This window comes from Calliphora vicina, chromosome 4 (genome assembly GCF_958450345.1).
Source record: "Calliphora vicina chromosome 4, idCalVici1.1, whole genome shotgun sequence".
NCBI lineage: Eukaryota > Metazoa > Arthropoda > Insecta > Diptera > Calliphoridae > Calliphora > Calliphora vicina.
The window spans coordinates 111,658,800-111,675,714 of NC_088783.1; the positions used below are offsets into that span (position 1 = coordinate 111,658,800).

At 29.8% G+C, this 16,915-nt stretch overlaps 2 protein-coding genes across 3 annotated transcripts; both read right to left on the reverse strand.

Annotated features, from left to right (window-relative positions):
• Nucleotides 1–11,442: 11,442 nt before the first annotated feature.
• On the reverse strand, nt 11,443–11,961 carry mRpL33 (mitochondrial ribosomal protein L33). Its single transcript, XM_065509851.1, has 3 exons — nt 11,822–11,961; nt 11,642–11,745; nt 11,443–11,561 (listed from the first exon to the last, which is right to left on the reverse strand). Exons 1-3 carry the CDS (start codon nt 11,860–11,862, stop codon nt 11,512–11,514), a joined length of 195 nt encoding a protein of 64 aa, XP_065365923.1. The 5' UTR covers nt 11,863–11,961; the 3' UTR covers nt 11,443–11,511.
• Nucleotides 11,962–12,158: 197 nt separating this feature from the next.
• On the reverse strand, nt 12,159–16,890 carry NO66 (Bifunctional lysine-specific demethylase and histidyl-hydroxylase NO66). Of its 2 annotated transcripts, XM_065508917.1 has the most exons (4): nt 16,750–16,890; nt 15,437–16,683; nt 13,208–13,566; nt 12,159–13,149 (listed from the first exon to the last, which is right to left on the reverse strand). In XM_065508917.1, exons 2-4 carry the CDS (start codon nt 16,623–16,625, stop codon nt 12,385–12,387), a joined length of 2,313 nt encoding a protein of 770 aa, XP_065364989.1. In that variant the 5' UTR covers nt 16,626–16,683; nt 16,750–16,890; the 3' UTR covers nt 12,159–12,384. The 2 variants fall into 2 exon arrangements, with proteins under 2 accessions (XP_065364989.1, XP_065364988.1); XM_065508916.1 differs by lacking the exon at nt 16,750–16,890 and having other exon boundaries at nt 15,437–16,730.
• Between the last annotated feature and the right edge of the window lie 25 nt (nt 16,891–16,915).

A 16,915-nucleotide genomic window follows, 5' to 3' on the forward strand; every position in this document is an offset into this window, starting at 1 on the left:
TTATTTTCATCATTTCTTTGTTTAAAACAGCCTTAAGCTATGCTAAGGAATATAACACAAAAAGAAAATTACATCACAAAAATCTACATATAAAAGCAACAAGGATTTAAGGACTCTAGTTTAAACAAAAAACCAGCAAAAAAAAAACTCCCAAGAAAACAAAGAAGCGTAAAAAAAACAAAATCTCAGTTTAATAAAAAGAAAATTTCACGCCTACAAGAAAATGTATAAATTAAAGGAAAACTCTAAACAAACACATAAAGAAAACGGAAAAAAAGAAATTTGATTTAAAATACTTTAAAATAACAGCAAAAAAATATTAATTAAATTTAATTTTAAAAACTATTAAACTTTTATTATAATTTGCTTTAGTAATTTATATTTTAGTCCTGCGCGCCTAAAACTAGGCAATCATATTTTAATATCTATAAATATTTCTTAAAACAAAACACCACTGTAGTGACCACTATAATTTGTCTAACAGCCAGCCAGCCAGCAGTAAAACATAACAAAGGATAACAACGGCTGTTAAGAAAACAAGGGAATAACGGGAATAAACATAAGTACTACCGGAAAACACGTTTTTTTTTTGTTCTCCTCCAAATAAAAATCATGAATATGTATATTTTTTCTGTTTAACAAACAACGCCTACAAGTAGACTTTGTTTTATTTAATTTTTTTTTTGTGCAACCATTTAACTGTAAATAATATTTTTATTTTTAAGCATACTTTTTTTTGTGTAAATTTATTTCAATTCCTTTGCCTAAGGAAAATTTTTCACTTTACATTTTCTTTTGCAATATTTTCTCCAAAAGAAAATTTTCTTCCTTTTTTTTCACTTGTATTTCCATAGATTTTTTCACTTTTCTATATAATTTTTGCCCGATTTCGTTAGAGATATTTTTCACTACTTTTTTCTACTATTTATTTCAACTGCGCTGCGTATGAATGTTAAACACGAACTGATTTCATTTTAGGTGACTACCTGAACATTAAGGCCTCTTCAATTAGGTGCTCTCTCATCATTCTCTTTTCATGTAGGTTTTCGTACGCTCTCTCAATTGTTTTGTAATGTATACAAATTGGCGTGGTAATGCCACAGTTACAGTGTTCTTGTAAAATTCACAAGGGGGAAATGAAAATACCCAAGAAATTCCCAGAAAATAGTTGTTTAAGGAAATTTTATGAAAAAGAAACTTATATTAAAAGAAAAAAATACAGTTTTCCTTTAAGATAGAGCCACATTTGAAAGTGTCACTTTTCAATCCTCTAAAACGTTCTAGTTCAGTTCTAGTTCAGTTCTAGTTCAGTTCTAGTTCAGTTCTAGTTCAGTTCTAGTTCAGTTCTAGTTCAGTTCTAGTTCAGTTCTAGTTCAGTTCTAGATCAGTTCTAGTTCAGTTCTAGTTCAGTTCTAGTTCAGTTCTAGTTCAGTTCTAGTTCAGTTCTAGTTCAGTTCTAGTTCAGTTCTAGTTCAGTTCTAGTTCTAGTTCAGTTCTAGTTCAGTTCTAGTTCAGTTCTAGTTCTAGTTCAGTTCTAGTTCAGTTCTAGTTCAGTTCTAGTTCAGTTCTAGTTCAGTTCTAGTTCAGTTCTAGTTCAGTTCTAGTTCAGTTCTAGTTCAGTTCTAGTTCAGTTCTAGTTCAGTTCTAGTTCAGTTCTAGTTCAGTTCTAGTTCAGTTCTAGTTCAGTTCTAGTTCAGTTCTAGTTCAGTTCTAGTTCTAGTTCAGTTCTAGTTCAGTTCTAGTTCAGTTCTAGTTCAGTTCTAGTTCAGTTCTAGTTCAGTTCTAGTTCAGTTCTAGTTCAGTTCTAGTTCAGTTCTAGTTCAGTTCTAGTTCCGTTCTAGTTCAGTTCTAGTTCAGTTCTAGTTCAGTTCTAGTTCAGTTCTAGTTCAGTTCTAGTTCAGTTCTAGTTCAGTTCTAGTTCAGTTCTAGTTCAGTTCTAGTTCAGTTCTAGTTCAGTTCTAGTTCAGTTCTAGTTCAGTTCTAGTTCAGTTCTAGTTCAGTTCTAGTTCAGTTCTAGTTCAGTTCTAGTTCAGTTCTAGTTCAGTTCTAGTTCAGTTCTAGTTCAGTTCTAGTTCAGTTCTAGTTCAGTTCTAGTTCAGTTCTAGTTCAGTTCTAGTTCAGTTCTAGTTCCGTTCTAGTTCAGTTCTAGTTCAGTTCTAGTTCAGTTCTAGTTCAGTTCTAGTTCAGTTCTAGTTCAGTTCTAGTTCTAGTTCAGTTCTAGTTCAGTTCTAGTTCAGTTCTAGTTCAGTTCTAGTTCAGTTCTAGTTCAGTTCTAGTTCAGTTCTAGTTCAGTTCTAGTTCAGTTCTAGTTCAGTTCTAGTTCAGTTCTAGTTCAGTTCTAGTTCAGTTCTAGTTCAGTTCTAGTTCAGTTCTAGTTCAGTTCTAGTTCAGTTCTAGTTCAGTTCTAGTTCAGTTCTAGTTCAGTTCTAGTTCAGTTCTAGTTCAGTTCTAGTTCAGTTCTAGTTCAGTTCTAGTTCAGTTCTAGTTCAGTTCTAGTTCAGTTCTAGTTCAGTTCTAGTTCAGTTCTAGTTCAGTTCTAGTTCAGTTCTAGTTCAGTTCTAGTTCAGTTCTAGTTCAGTTCTAGTTCAGTTCTAGTTCAGTTCTAGTTCAGTTCTAGTTCAGTTCTAGTTCAGTTCTAGTTCCGTTCTAGTTCAGTTCTAGTTCAGTTCTAGTTCAGTTCTAGTTCAGTTCTAGTTCAGTTCTAGTTCAGTTCTAGTTCTAGTTCAGTTCTAGTTCAGTTCTAGTTCAGTTCTAGTTCTAGTTCTAGTTCTAGTTCTAGTTCAGTTCTAGTTCAGTTCTAGTTCAGTTCTAGTTCAGTTCTAGTTCAGTTCTAGTTCAGTTCTAGTTCAGTTCTAGTTCAGTTCTAGTTCAGTTCTAGTTCAGTTCTAGTTCAGTTCTAGTTCTAGTTCAGTTCTAGTTCAGTTCTAGTTCAGTTCTAGTTCTAGTTCAGTTCTAGTTCAGTTCTAGTTCAGTTCTAGTTCAGTTCTAGTTCAGTTCTAGTTCAGTTCTAGTTCAGTTCTAGTTCAGTTCTAGTTCAGTTCTAGTTCAGTTCTAGTTCAGTTCTAGTTCAGTTCTAGTTCAGTTCTAGTTCAGTTCTAGTTCAGTTCTAGTTCAGTTCTAGTTCAGTTCTAGTTCAGTTCTAGTTCAGTTCTAGTTCAGTTCTAGTTCAGTTCTAGTTCAGTTCTAGTTCAGTTCTAGTTCAGTTCTAGTTCAGTTCTAGTTCAGTTCTAGTTCAGTTCTAGTTCAGTTCTAGTTCAGTTCTAGTTCAGTTCTAGTTCCGTTCTAGTTCAGTTCTAGTTCAGTTCTAGTTCAGTTCTAGTTCAGTTCTAGTTCAGTTCTAGTTCAGTTCTAGTTCTAGTTCTAGTTCAGTTCTAGTTCAGTTCTAGTTCAGTTCTAGTTCAGTTCTAGTTCAGTTCTAGTTCAGTTCTAGTTCAGTTCTAGTTCAGTTCTAGTTCAGTTCTAGTTCAGTTCTAGTTCAGTTCTAGTTCAGTTCTAGTTCAGTTCTAGTTCAGTTCTAGTTCAGTTCTAGTTCAGTTCTAGTTCAGTTCTAGTTCAGTTCTAGTTCAGTTCTAGTTCAGTTCTAGTTCAGTTCTAGTTCAGTTCTAGTTCAGTTCTAGTTCAGTTCTAGTTCAGTTCTAGTTCAGTTCTAGTTCAGTTCTAGTTCAGTTCTAGTTCAGTTCGAGTTCAGTTCTAGTTCAGTTCTAGTTCAGTTCTAGTTCAGTTCTAGTTCAGTTCTAGTTCAGTTCTAGTTCAGTTCTAGTTCAGTTCTAGTTCAGTTCTAGTTCAGTTCTAGTTCAGTTCTAGTTCAGTTCTAGTTCAGTTCTAGTTCAGTTCTAGTTCAGTTCTAGTTCAGTTCTAGTTCAGTTCTAGTTCAGTTCTAGTTCAGTTCTAGTTCAGTTCTAGTTCAGTTCTAGTTCAGTTCTAGTTCAGTTCTAGTTCAGTTCTAGTTCAGTTCTAGTTCAGTTCAGGTTCTAGTTCTAGATCAGACCTTTAGTTGAAGCTGAATTTCATCTATGTAGAAACCTAAGATTTCAGCTAAATTTCATTTATATAAAGACCTAAGATTGAAGCTGAATTTCATCTAAAAAAAGACCTACGATTGAAGCTGAATTTCATTTAAATAAAGACCTAAGATTGAAGTTAAATTTCATTCATATAAAGACTTAAGATTGAAGCTAAATTTATTTTATAAAAAGACCTACGATTGAAGCTAAATTTTATTCATATAAAGACCTAAATTTCAATTAAATAAAGACCTAAGATTGAAGCTAATTTTCATTTATAAAAAGACCTAAGAAGATTGAAGCTAAATTTCATTTATATACAGACCTTAGATGGAAGCTAACTTTCATTCATATAAAGACATAAGATTGCAGCTAAATTTCATTTATATAAAGTCCTAAGATTGAAGCTGAATTTCATTAATATAAAGACCTAAGAGTGAAGCTAAATTTCATTTATAAAAAGACCTAAGATTGAAGCTAAATTTCATTTATATAAAGGCCTACGATTGAAGCTAAATTTTAACTATTTAAAGACCTAAGATTGAAGCTAAATTTCGTTTATATAAAGACCTAAGATTGAAGCTAAGTTTTATTCATATAAAGACCTACGATTGAAGCTAAATTTCATTTATCTAAAGACCTAAGACTGAAGCTAAATTTCATTTCTATAAAGACCTACAATTGAAGCTAATTTTTATTCATATAAAGACCTAAGATTGAAGCTAAATTGCATTTATATAAAGACCTAAGATTGAAGCTAAATTTCATTTATATAAAGACCTAAGATTGAGGCTAAATTTCATTTATATAAAGACCTAAGATTGAAGCTAAATTTCATTTATCTAAAGACCATAGATTGAAGCTAAATTTCATCTATATAGAGACCTATGATTGAAGCTAAATTTCATTTATCTAAACACCTAAGATTGAAGCTAAATTTCATTTATAAAGAGACCTAAGATTGAAGCAAAATTTAATTTATATAAAGATCTAAGATTGAAGCTATATTTCATTTATAAGAAGACCTAAGATTGAAGCTAAATTTCATTCATATAAAGACCTAAGATTGAAGCTAAATTGCATTTATATAAAGACCTAAGATTGAAGCTAAATTTCATTTATATAAAGACCTAAGATTGAGGCTAAATTTCATTTATATAAAGACCTAAGATTGAAGCTAAATTTCATTTATCTAAAGACCATAGATTGAAGCTAAATTTCATTTATATAAAGACCTGAGATTGAAGCTAAATTTCATTTATGTAAAGACCTAAGATTGAAGCTAATTTTTATTCATATAGAGACCTAAGATTGAAGCAAAATTTAATTTATATAAAGATCTAAGATTGAAGCTAAATTTCATTTATAAGAAGACCTAAGATTGAAGCTAAATTTCATTTAGATAAAGACCTAAGATTGAAGCTAAATTTCATTTATATAAAGACCTAAGATTGAAGCAAAATTTCTTTTATATAAAGACCTATGATTGAAGCTAAATTTTAACTATTTAAAGACCTAAGGTTAAAGCTAAATTTCTTTTATAAAAAAACTAACATTGTAGCAAAATTTCATTTATAAGAAGACCTAAGATTGAAGCAAAATATAATGTATATAAAGACCTAAGATTGAAGCTAAATTTCATTTATATAAAGACCTAAGATTCAAGCTAAATTTCATCTACATAAAAACCTACGATTGAATGTTAAAAACTTATTCTTTCCCATCAAGGGCATTTATTTTCCTTATCTGGCAGCACAATTTTCCTCTATATTCTTTATTACTCATACGCTCTCCATATCTCTGGTTACACAGAGAGTTGTGTGTGTGGCCAGAGAACGCTAATCCCCTAAAAAAACATTATAGAAAAGCTAAAGCTTTTTGTTACATGTTACAAAAAAAAAGCTTAAGCTTTTTAAATTCTATTTTACCGTTTCATTTTGTTTATATTTCTTTTCCTCTGCTCTATAATATGCTCTTCTCTTCAATGACTGTTTTTTTACTCTATTTATGTAGATTTTGTTCCTTGCAAAAACGAGAACAACAACAACAACAATGGTTGTAAAAATAAAACCAGAGAAAGAAACAACAACAAGAAGAAGACGATGATGATGATGATGGAAAAAACAACAATAGAAAAACGTGACTTTTGTTAAATGTAAATAAAAGGGGGAGTGAAGGGTGTGTGAAATGTTAGGATGGCTAGTAGAAGCGTAATGTTGTGTAGGAGAGTGTGTTACATTTAATGTTAAATTGTTGTAGAACTGTTATACTGGCTCGTCAAAGACAACAAACATTGATGTCTGTTGTTACGTAGTTACACACAAAACATTGACAAACTTTACATTGACCTTAACAGTTTAGACATGTTGCTGTTGTTATTGTGTAGTTTACATACTTAAGTTGGCTGTTTTTGTTGTTGTTATTTTTAAGCATACTTATCTTTTTTTACTTACAGACTAAACTTTCACCTTTATGTTTTGAAGATTTTTAAAACAAAGACCTCCAGAATTTTTTTTTTTAATTTTTTGTGTGTGGTGCGCATTTCCTGTTGACCATACAAACGCGTCATTATCAATGAAATTATGTGGGAAATTGTTTGTTGTAAATATGTATGTATGTATTTGTGGTTTTAAACATTTTTAAGGTTGCCTTTAATGTAATTTAGTTCCCTGTTAAGTATTATTTTTGTTTTTTTTCAATTTCAAACATGTGTTTTCTAACAGTTGTTTTGTTTTTTTTCTTATTTGTTTGTAATGTGATTATTTAAAATCCCATTTTAATTAATTATTTTAATCCTATTAATATACTAAAGACCTAATTCAATTACTTTACACATGTAGGTGTTAAGTAACAGGCTGATTTTTTGTTATAGAGATTTTAAGCCGACTTTGTTTTCAAGGATATCAAAAATTGAACACAATGAAAATGAGTTTGAAACCGCAATTACAGTGGTTTAAGGTTTTACAGTGAAAAACAAAACAAAATCCAGTAATATAACAGTTTGAAAAAGTGTTATATTCATAAATTTATATTAATGTATTATTAATTCAAATTATTCTTAATTTCTAAGTAATTTAAGTTCAAAGTTAAACTGTTATACAAAAATATAAGAGTATAACAGTTTATTTATAATAAAATTTGAATCCAAAATGGTATTTCTGTTTTATATTCTAAATTTTAAATCTTAGGTCTTTATATAAATGAAATTTAGCTTCAATCTTAGGTATTTATATAAATGAAATTTAGCTTCAATCTTAGGTCTTTATTTAAATGAAATTTAGCTTCAATCTTAGGTCTTTTTATAAATGAAATTTAGCTTCAATCTTAGGTCTTTATATAAATGAAATTTAGCTTCAATCTTAGGTCTTTATTTAAATGAAATTTAGCTTCAATCTTAGGTCTTTAAATAAACGAAATTTAGTTTCAATCTTAGATCTTTATATAAATGAAACTTAGCTTCAATCTTAGGTCTTTATATAAATGAAATTTAGCTTCAATCATAGGTCTTTATATAAATGAAATTTAGCTTCAATCTTAGGTCTTTTTATAAATGAAATTTAGCTTCAATCATAGGTCTTTATATAAATGAAATTTAGCTTCAATCTTAGGTCTTTTTATTAATGAAATTTAGCTTCAATCTTAGGTCTTTATTTAAATGAAATTTAGCTTCAATCTTAGGTCTTTTTATAAATGAAATTTAGCTTCAATCTTAGGTCTTTATATAAATGAAATTTAGCTTCAATCTTAGGTCTTTATTTAAATGAAATTTAGCTTCAATCTTAGGTCTTTAAATAAACGAAATTTAGCTTCAATCTTAGGCCTTTTTATAAATGAAATTTAGCTTCAATCTTAGGTCTTTTTATAAATGAAATTTAGCTTTAATCTTAGGTCTTTATATAAATTAAATTTAGCTTCAATCTTAGGTGTTTATATAAATGAAATTTAGCTTCAATCTTAGGTCTTTATATAAATGAAATTTAGCTTCAATCTTAGGTCTTTCAATAAATGAAATTTTGCTTCAATCTTTGGTCTTTTTATAAATGAAATTTAGCTTCAATCTTAGGTCTTTATATAAATGAAATTTAGCTTCAATCTTAGGTCTTTATATAAATGAAATTTAGCTTCAATCTTAGGTCTTTATATAAATTAAATTTAGCTTCAATCTTAGGTCTTTATATAAATGAAATTTAGCTTCAATCATAGGTCTATTTATAAATAAAATTTAGTTCCGATCAGCAGTCTTATAGTTTACTGAACTAGAACTGAACTAGAACTGAACTAGAACTGAACTAGAACTGAACTAGAACTGAACTAGAACTGAACTAGAACTGAACTAGAACTGAACTAGAACTGAACTAGAACTGAACTAGAACTGAACTAGAACTGAACTAGAACTGAACTAGAACTGAACTAGAACTGAACTAGAACTGAACTAGAACTGAACTAGAACTGAACTAGAACTGAACTAGAACTGAACTAGAACTGAACTAGAACTGAACTAGAACTGAACTAGAACTGAACTAGAACCTGAACTAAAGCTGAACTAGATCCTGATAATAATTATAGAAATCTCTTTCAATCTCTTTTCCTCCTACAACTTAATCTTCAATAAAAATCATTTAATTTTTAGCCAATCTAACTAATAACCATTGACGAAAACAAGTACATTCTTTCTCAACACACAATATTACAAAAAAGCAAGTGTAACTTGTAAAAAGTCAGTAGCATAGACATGAACACATGTTTGTAACGTCAGCCATACATGCTTAATGATGGCAAATGAAATGTCCATCAGAAAAAAAAAATAAAAAATCAGGAAAAAAAATAAGACCTCGAACCACTAACGAACTTTACAATAAACGCACTATTGACCGCCAGTTGCACAAAACAAATCGAAATAAACGGAAATGCACTAAAAATTCAGTTTTTAAAAAGTGCTTACATGAAAAGCCACACACACACCCACCCTCACACATGTGAATAAACACATCCTGTGTTTGAGTATGAAGAGAAAATGAATGCATTCGTTTTTAAAGAGTAGCCTTGTGGTGTAATTCACCACTCTCTTTCGCTCCCCCTCACTCTTTTACCGTTTAATGTTAAACAGAGTTGCCTGGTAGGAAAAATTTGTATGTAGGTTGGGTAAAATGTATATAACTTTGAAACTATAGCAGCGATTTGAACAAAATTTGACATATCAATAGATTAGAGGTTAAGATTTTAATAAATTGTTATTAGAGAAGTTAGATTTGAATTGAAATTTAGATATAAAGACTTAACGTTAGCTACTTCTAAAGGGCTAAAATATTTGGACTTTCCATTACATATTTCTATTTTGATATAAATGATTTATTTTTCAAGATTTTTATAAATAATTTTCACAAATTCTTTTAGTATTTATTCAATTGTAATAGTTATGTCTCAATTTTAGTTTATTTTTGTAGCAGTTGACATGTAATTATTAATTAAGTTTAAATTACTTTATGTCTATTGGCTTGCAATTGTTCTTTAGGCTTAAATTTTATTTTATTTTGGTAGTAAACATTTAAATAAATTTATTGAAGGCTATTTTTAATTCATTGTTGAAATACATTTATACATTTCCCTTAATTTCTTATTGATTTTGGTTTTGTGGGGTTTTGAGTTTTTAAAACAAATGTATGGTTTCCATTGATTTTAGATTAAATAAACTTGTGTTTTTTTCTATTCTTTTGTTTAACAGTTTGGCCTTGGCATTGAACAAAGAAAGGAAAAGTTTAAAAATATGTAATTTGTAAGACTTCCTATTAGTGTGCTTTTGTTGTTCACAAATTAGTAACAGACAAAAGTGTTTGAGGTTTTTGTTTATTTGTTTTAATTTAATTTATAAACAAATACATTTCTCTCTTTCCTTCACTCACTCTTGTTTACCGTTGTTTTGAATAATTCTAAAAGACGTATGAGTGATATTTTTTAATTAAATTTAATGCTCATACGCCTGGTATCAAGCCATAAATTTGATTTTGAAAGAAATGTATAGAACTTTTATAATTTCTTTGCGATTGTTACAAAACTTGGTGTAACTATAAAGGAGGAGTTAAGCTTTCATATCATATTATAAAAAGATAATAAACAGAAACACCTAGGAAAATATTAAGAGCCAAAGTTAGGTACTTTGGGTGTGAAAACTTTTTAAAAATTTTGTATTATCGATCATTTTCTGTAGAAAATTGTTTGTTATCGATCATTTTCTATAGACAATTTTCTGTTATCGGTCATTTTCTATAACAAATGTTCTGTTATCAATTATTTTTTATAGAAAATTGTCTGTTATCGATAATTTTCTATAGAAATTTTCTGTTATCGATAATTTTCTATGGACTATTTTATATTATCGATCATTTTCTATAGAAAATATTCTGTTATCGATCACTTTCTATAGAAAATTTTCATTATCTTTAATTTTCTATGAAAAATTTTCTATTATCGTTAATTTTTTATAGACAATATTCTGTTTTGGATAATTTTCTGACGAACATTTTTTGTTATCGAAAATTTTCTATAAAAAATGTAGTGTTATCGATAATTTTTTATAGAAAATTTTCTCCTTTTCTAGATATTTTGAGTTTTTATGTAAAAAAAATCGATTTTTGGCCAGAAATATGAGTGATCACAGATCGAGCTTCTTTTCTTGATTAAACACTTATTGGCCAAGTTATTAGGGAATTTAGATATTTTGAGTTTTTATATAAAAAATCGATTTTTGGTCAGAAATATGAGTGATCACAGATCGAACTCCTTTTCTTGATTAAACGCGAATTTAGATATTTTAAGTTTTTATATAAAAAAAATCGATTTTTGGCCAGAAATATGAGTGATCACAGATCGAGCTCATTTTCTTGATTAAACGCTTATTGGCCAAGTTATTAGCGAATTTAGATATTTTTGGTTTTTATATTAAAAAAATCGATTTTTGGCCAGAAATATGAGTGATCACAGATCGAGATACCTTTCTTGATTAAACGCTTATTGGCCAAGTTATTAACGATTTTAGATATTTTGAGTTTTTATATAAAAAATCAATTTTTGGTCAGAAAAATTAGTGATCAAATTGTTTTATTATTTATACATTTTCAAAAAGCAGATATTGCCTTTCCTTTGATATAAAATATGTTTCATATTTATTTCATATCTTTTAAATAAAAATAACCTAAACTTGATATCACATGTTGAAAGTATGCTACTGTGTAGCGCTTTCAACTGCAGTGCTCTCTACGCTTTGGCATATTTACTCTGGCCACGATATTGTAAAAGCTTAGCATTTCCTCTATCAATACAACAAGTTTTGTAGCAATCGGAACTATATTATAACTTAAGGATTCATTTCTAACCCGTCTTCAAAAGCTTTCTTGTTTGTTCTAAAAAAACATCAAATCTATTTACTTTTTTTTTATATATCTTTATTTTAAAACATTTTAATATTTAGTTAAACTAATAAACATAAGTTTGGCTAACAAATAAAACCAACTTAGGCACTACGAATCCTCTTGCGCTCACGATAAACACAATCTTGTTGAACTAAAAGTTAAAACCAAAATAAAACAGAAATTGATTAAAAAATTGTATTCAATATTATACAAATTTGTTAGATTACTTACTAAAGGGATCAAAGCGCACCAATTCAATTTTGTCAGCCAAACGATCGCGCACGGTATTGAATTTATGGCCAGTTACCACACTCTCCACAACGACCATGATGCGCCTGTTAAGTTATACAAATGTTTAATGAATTTCTGCAGCTAATTAATAAAAATGTATGAAGTTATATTAAAACTTACTTGCTTTTAACTTTTTTCAATAAAATATTGGTTAGACGCATGTTGTTTAATTAAAAATAAGCAATTTTAAAAAAATTAACTAAATCGAGGATTGTGCAAGAATGTTTTCTTTAAACAGCTGTTTAATGCTGCTTCTTTTTAACAACATTCAATTAGAAATGATAACACATGAACAGCTGTCTAGAGAATGTCATAAGTTTATACAGTACTTTTGTTATACAAACCACACAGTTGTATTTTTTAGGTTTAACCCTGGAACATACAAAGCGGTCAAATGATTCCCCTTAATTTTCTGAAAACTAAACAAAAAAAATTAATAAAAATTGCTAAATCCCAATTTTTTGTTTGATTTCTTATAATAATCTTTATTAAATTGTAAACATGCCTTTATTTTCTTCATATATTTTTTTCAATTAAAACAAATATTAAAAAAAAGAAACAATTAAAAAAATAAACAAATTTCTCAATTACAAATATTAGGGAAGTACACATAATTAAATATTCTAAGCTAGCAGACTTGTCTTAAAACCTCACACATCTATAATATGTCGTTTTCTTCGCATTTACCTAAAAGGCTTTTCCATCATTAGCAAACCTCTTTCCCACAAGGCAGTAACCAATGTGATTTTCTGCTCATCCGATGGCAAGGGCAATTGTGATACTCCCACATATTGGGGATATGATTTTATTAAAACCTCTACACTGGCTGCCTCCATGGCCTCAATTTCTATAAAGTTGGGTTCATATTCACAGTATTCCCTGGAATTATCCAAATAATAGTAAATACGTATCTTCTCCTCCTCTTCCACCAGACGCATGATATTGCCACGCAGCAAACGTACATTGGTACGCTCATCAATATCATAATCACACACACATTCGCCACGTTCATTAGTGCGGCTGCGTGATCCAAAAACAGTGCGCAATTTTTCAGCTGGCAAAACTTCTGGTGGCAAAGCCTCGTGTTGGAATTTTTTGGCCAATTGATCCATGCCAGCGTCCATAATTTCCTGCAAAGGCATATCACGCATGCATTTGTGCATAAGTTGGGTAACCTTTTTGGTTAGATCGGCTCGCTCTTTGGTGCTGTCATCACTATAGGCTATACCGGCATGCTGCCAGGCATGCAAAGGTAAACCTCTTCTCAAGTCCACATTACTAGCAATGGCCTTTTGCAACATCAAAGGTAACATTTTCTCAAACAAGTCAGCAAATGACTGTTTCTGATAGACACTCAAAGTAATGTGCAAAGAATGATAGCCGGGTTCAGTGCATGCTTGGTGAATGGTGCCGCGTGGGAAATACAAAACATCTCCTGGTTCCAAAACCTAAAAAATAAAAGCTTTAATTTAATTTTCTCTTATATATTTACAGTTCAAAACTTACTTCCTCCAACACCGGTTTACCAATCTCCTGCTGAGTGAAATTCTTAGATGAAAATCGAGGCAATATTTCCGAAGTACTACGTGGCTTATAAAGCTTCCAACGTTTGCGTCCTTCAATTTGTAAAACAAATGCTTCAATATCATCGTAGTGGGGGGCAAAGCCCTGGCTGTTGGGTGGCGTCAAATAGGCATTGGCTCCCACTAAACACTGAAAGTATTCCTGCATAGTAGTACTGAGCGTAAAAAGTCCGGGCAAAAAGGTTTGAGGATTAAGCAAACGTATACTACAGCCTTGACCATAGTGATCCCAGACCACAGGCGGCAGGGCACGGCCCTCGGGATTTAGAGTTTCACGAACACCTAAAAATTTAAAACGTATTTTTAAAAATTAATAAAAAAAAATTTAATAGAAAAATTTAACAGACTTCCAAAAAAATAATCGACAATAAACAATTTTCTAAAGATCTAATCGAAAACAAACTAATTTCTAGAGAAATTGATCCATAATAGAAAATGCTCTATATAAACTGCTTCATACCAAAAAATTTTATAGTAAAACTGATCGATTAGAAACTGATCAATAACTGATATTTGTGTATATAAATTGATCGTTAACAGAAAATTTCCTGCGAACAGAGATCGATAATAGAAAATTCTACATCCCTCTCAGTAGAAACTGAACGATAAAACAACGGCAGAAAATTTACTAGAAAAACTGATCGATAACATAAAATTTTCTATAGAAAAAGATCGATAACAGAAAATGATCAGTAAAAGAAAATTTTTTATGGAAAATAATCGGTAACAGAAAATTTTTTATAGAAAATTATCGATACCAGAAATTTTTTGTAGAAAACGATCGATAACAGATGATTTTCTATAGAAAATTATCAATAACAGAAAATTGCTTATGGCAAATAATCGATAACAGAATATTTTCTATAGGAAATGACCGATAATAGAAAATAGTCCATAAAAATTTATCGATAACAGAAAATTTTCTATAGAAAATTATCGATAACATAAAATTTGTATAGAAAATTATTAATAACAGACAATTTTCTATAGAAAAATAATCAATAACAAAAAATTTCTATAGAAAAATAATCGATAACAAAAAATATCTATAGAAAATTATGGATAACAGAAAATTTTCTATGGAAAATAATCGATAACAGACAATTTTCTATAGAAAATTATCGATAACAAAAAATTATTGTAGGAAATGATCGCTAACAGAAAATTTTCTATAGAAAATTATCGATAACAGAAAATTTTTGTAGAAAATTATCGATAACAGAAAATTTTCTATGGAAAATTATCGATAACAGAAAATAGTCCATAGAATATTATCGATAACAGACAATTTTCTATAGAAAATTATCGATAATAGAAAATAGTCCATAGAATATTATCAATAACAGACAATTTTCTATAGAAAAATTATCGATAACAGAAAATTTTCTATGGAAAATTATTGATAACAGACAATTTTCAATAGTCCATAGAATATTATCGATAATAGACAATTTTCTATAGAAAATTATCGATAATAGAAAATAGTCCATAAAAAATTATCGATAACAGACAATTTTCTATAGAAAAATTATCGATAACAGAAACTTTTCTATAGAAAATTTTCGATAACAACAAATTTTCGTCAGAAAATTATCCAAAACAGAATATTGTCTATAAAAAATTAACGATAATAGAAAATTTTCCATAGAAAATTAAAGATAAAGAAAATTTTCTATAGATTTTATCGATAATAGAAAATAGTCCATAGAAAATTATCGATAACAGTCAATTTTCTATAGAAAAATTATTGATAACAGAAAATTTCTATAGAAAATTATCTGTTATCGATCATAACAGATAATTTTTTTTTATAATAATTGATAACAGAACATTTGGTATAGAAAATGATCGATAACAGAAAATTTTCTATAGAAAATGATCGATAGCAAACAATTTTCTAGAGAAAATGATCGATAATACAAAATTTTCCATAGAAATTAATCGATAACAGAAAATTTTGTATAGAAAATGATCGATAACAAAAAAATGATCGATAACAGAAAATTTTCTATAGAAAATTATCGATAACAGAAAATATAAAAAGTTCTGCATAGGAACTGATCGATCACAATGAGTTTTCTATAAAAAGGGGTCAATAGTATTAATTTTTTTTTTTAGAAAAATATCTGTAAAAGTAATTTAATGAACTTACCATTCTTGTACGTTGTAACATCTATGTTCTTGGTAAATTCTACATGATTCTTCAGCAACATCTGATCGATACTTTCAAAGGAAATCAAATGACCAAAATAATTCGACTGTTGACGCTTGATCATACAAGCCTTTTGTTCCCAATATTTGGCAAAGAAATCTTCACCTTTCACCGGATTGAGCAGCCACTTAAAGGCTCGTTTGCCCTCTTCAATACTGCTTAGTTTGACAATATTCGAGGGAGGCGATAAAGGTTCCAATTTAACATTGGCTGTGGTGGAAATTTTGCTGGCAGCAGCTTTAGGAGTAGATTTCTTTGAAAAGTCATCTAAAGAAGCTAAGGAAGAGCGACGACTTTTATGCTCCTCGGCTACGACTTTCTCGTGTTTGATTGCAGGCAAAGATTTGCGTGAGGTTGGTTTGGAGTTATCTTCAGTTTTTTTCGATTTTTTGGCCTCTATAACTGTATTGGATTTAGTTTTAGGTTGCGAATGTTCAGGACTTTTGCGTTTCTTATTGGTTTTGGCGAGTATGGCTTGGGCCAAAGCTTCAGCGGCTTGATGGTCATCATCATTAGTGCTTGAGGATTCCTGGTCGGTGTAAGAGGCGGTATCTTGACCTTCACCAGTTTCCTCATCCGTATAACTGCCACTTTCATCGATGGTATATTCATCTGAGTAAACATCCGAATCGGAATAAGTTTCCTCCTCCTCGGAACCCTCACTATCAAAACTATCATCTGCTGCCCCTTGATTACCATCATCCTTTTCTAGTTGTTTTATCAAGTACTCCTCTAGATCTTTTTTCTTTTTCTGTTCGGCTTTGGTAAGTTTCTTGCCATCTTCTGTGTACAAATTATCCACAAGATTAAGCACCTCTGAACCTTTAAAATTTTTATTTGCAGCTGTATGTTTTGTATGGGATTTTTTGCTGTTTGTATGGTTTTTGGCTGTACTGTCGTTATCTTTAGGTTTGCTGGCCAATGTCTTACCCTGGACACTTGTATTTAAGTTTTTTATTTTACCAGCTACTTTCGTGCCGCCCGAAGCCGGTGCACATGCCAGTTTCTTAACTCGACCTTTGTTGGCATTTTTACCCTTTCCTGAACCATTCTGATTTTTCTTGGACTTCTTCATATCCTTGGCTGCCTTAAAAACACCATAAGCTGAGACCGGCTCTCCCGTAGACATTTTGAGGGCTGTATCAACAATTGGTATAAAGGCTTTTGTAAATTGTCCCGCAAATTGGCTAAAATTTGTCAAATGTTTATTTATATGTTCACTATAAGGATCCATTTTTATGTTTAATACATACCAATTGTTCGGTTAATGGTATTCCTGGTCACCGACTGGAATTATTCTAACTGTAAAAACGGAAAACTACAAAAAAAAATCGTAGTTGTTCCAAGTTGTAAATTCAGCACGTGCAATTGTTTGTATATCTTTAAAAGTACTGTATAAATTTTATTGACGTTTATGTA

What these genes read in the sequence shown, in the direction of transcription:
- mRpL33 (XM_065509851.1), bottom strand. Translation starts at nt 11,862, where the DNA reads ATGCGTCTAACCAATATTTTATTGAAAAAAGTTAAAAGCAA. An exon ending in TTGAAAAAAGTTAAAAGCAA is followed by an intron (nt 11,746 to 11,821) that starts GTAAGTTTTAAT and finishes ATAACTTAACAG; the next exon opens with GCGCATCATGGTCGTTGTGG. An exon ending in GGTGCGCTTTGATCCCTTTA is followed by an intron (nt 11,562 to 11,641) that starts GTAAGTAATCTA and finishes TTTAACTTTTAG; the next exon opens with TTCAACAAGATTGTGTTTAT.
- NO66 (XM_065508916.1), bottom strand. Translation starts at nt 16,730, where the DNA reads ATGGATCCTTATAGTGAACATATAAATAAACATTTGACAAATTTTAGC. An exon ending in TGTTACAACGTACAAGAATG is followed by an intron (nt 13,567 to 15,436) that starts GTAAGTTCATTA and finishes TTAAATTTTTAG; the next exon opens with GTGTTCGTGAAACTCTAAAT. An exon ending in GTAAACCGGTGTTGGAGGAA is followed by an intron (nt 13,150 to 13,207) that starts GTAAGTTTTGAA and finishes TTTATTTTTTAG; the next exon opens with GTTTTGGAACCAGGAGATGT.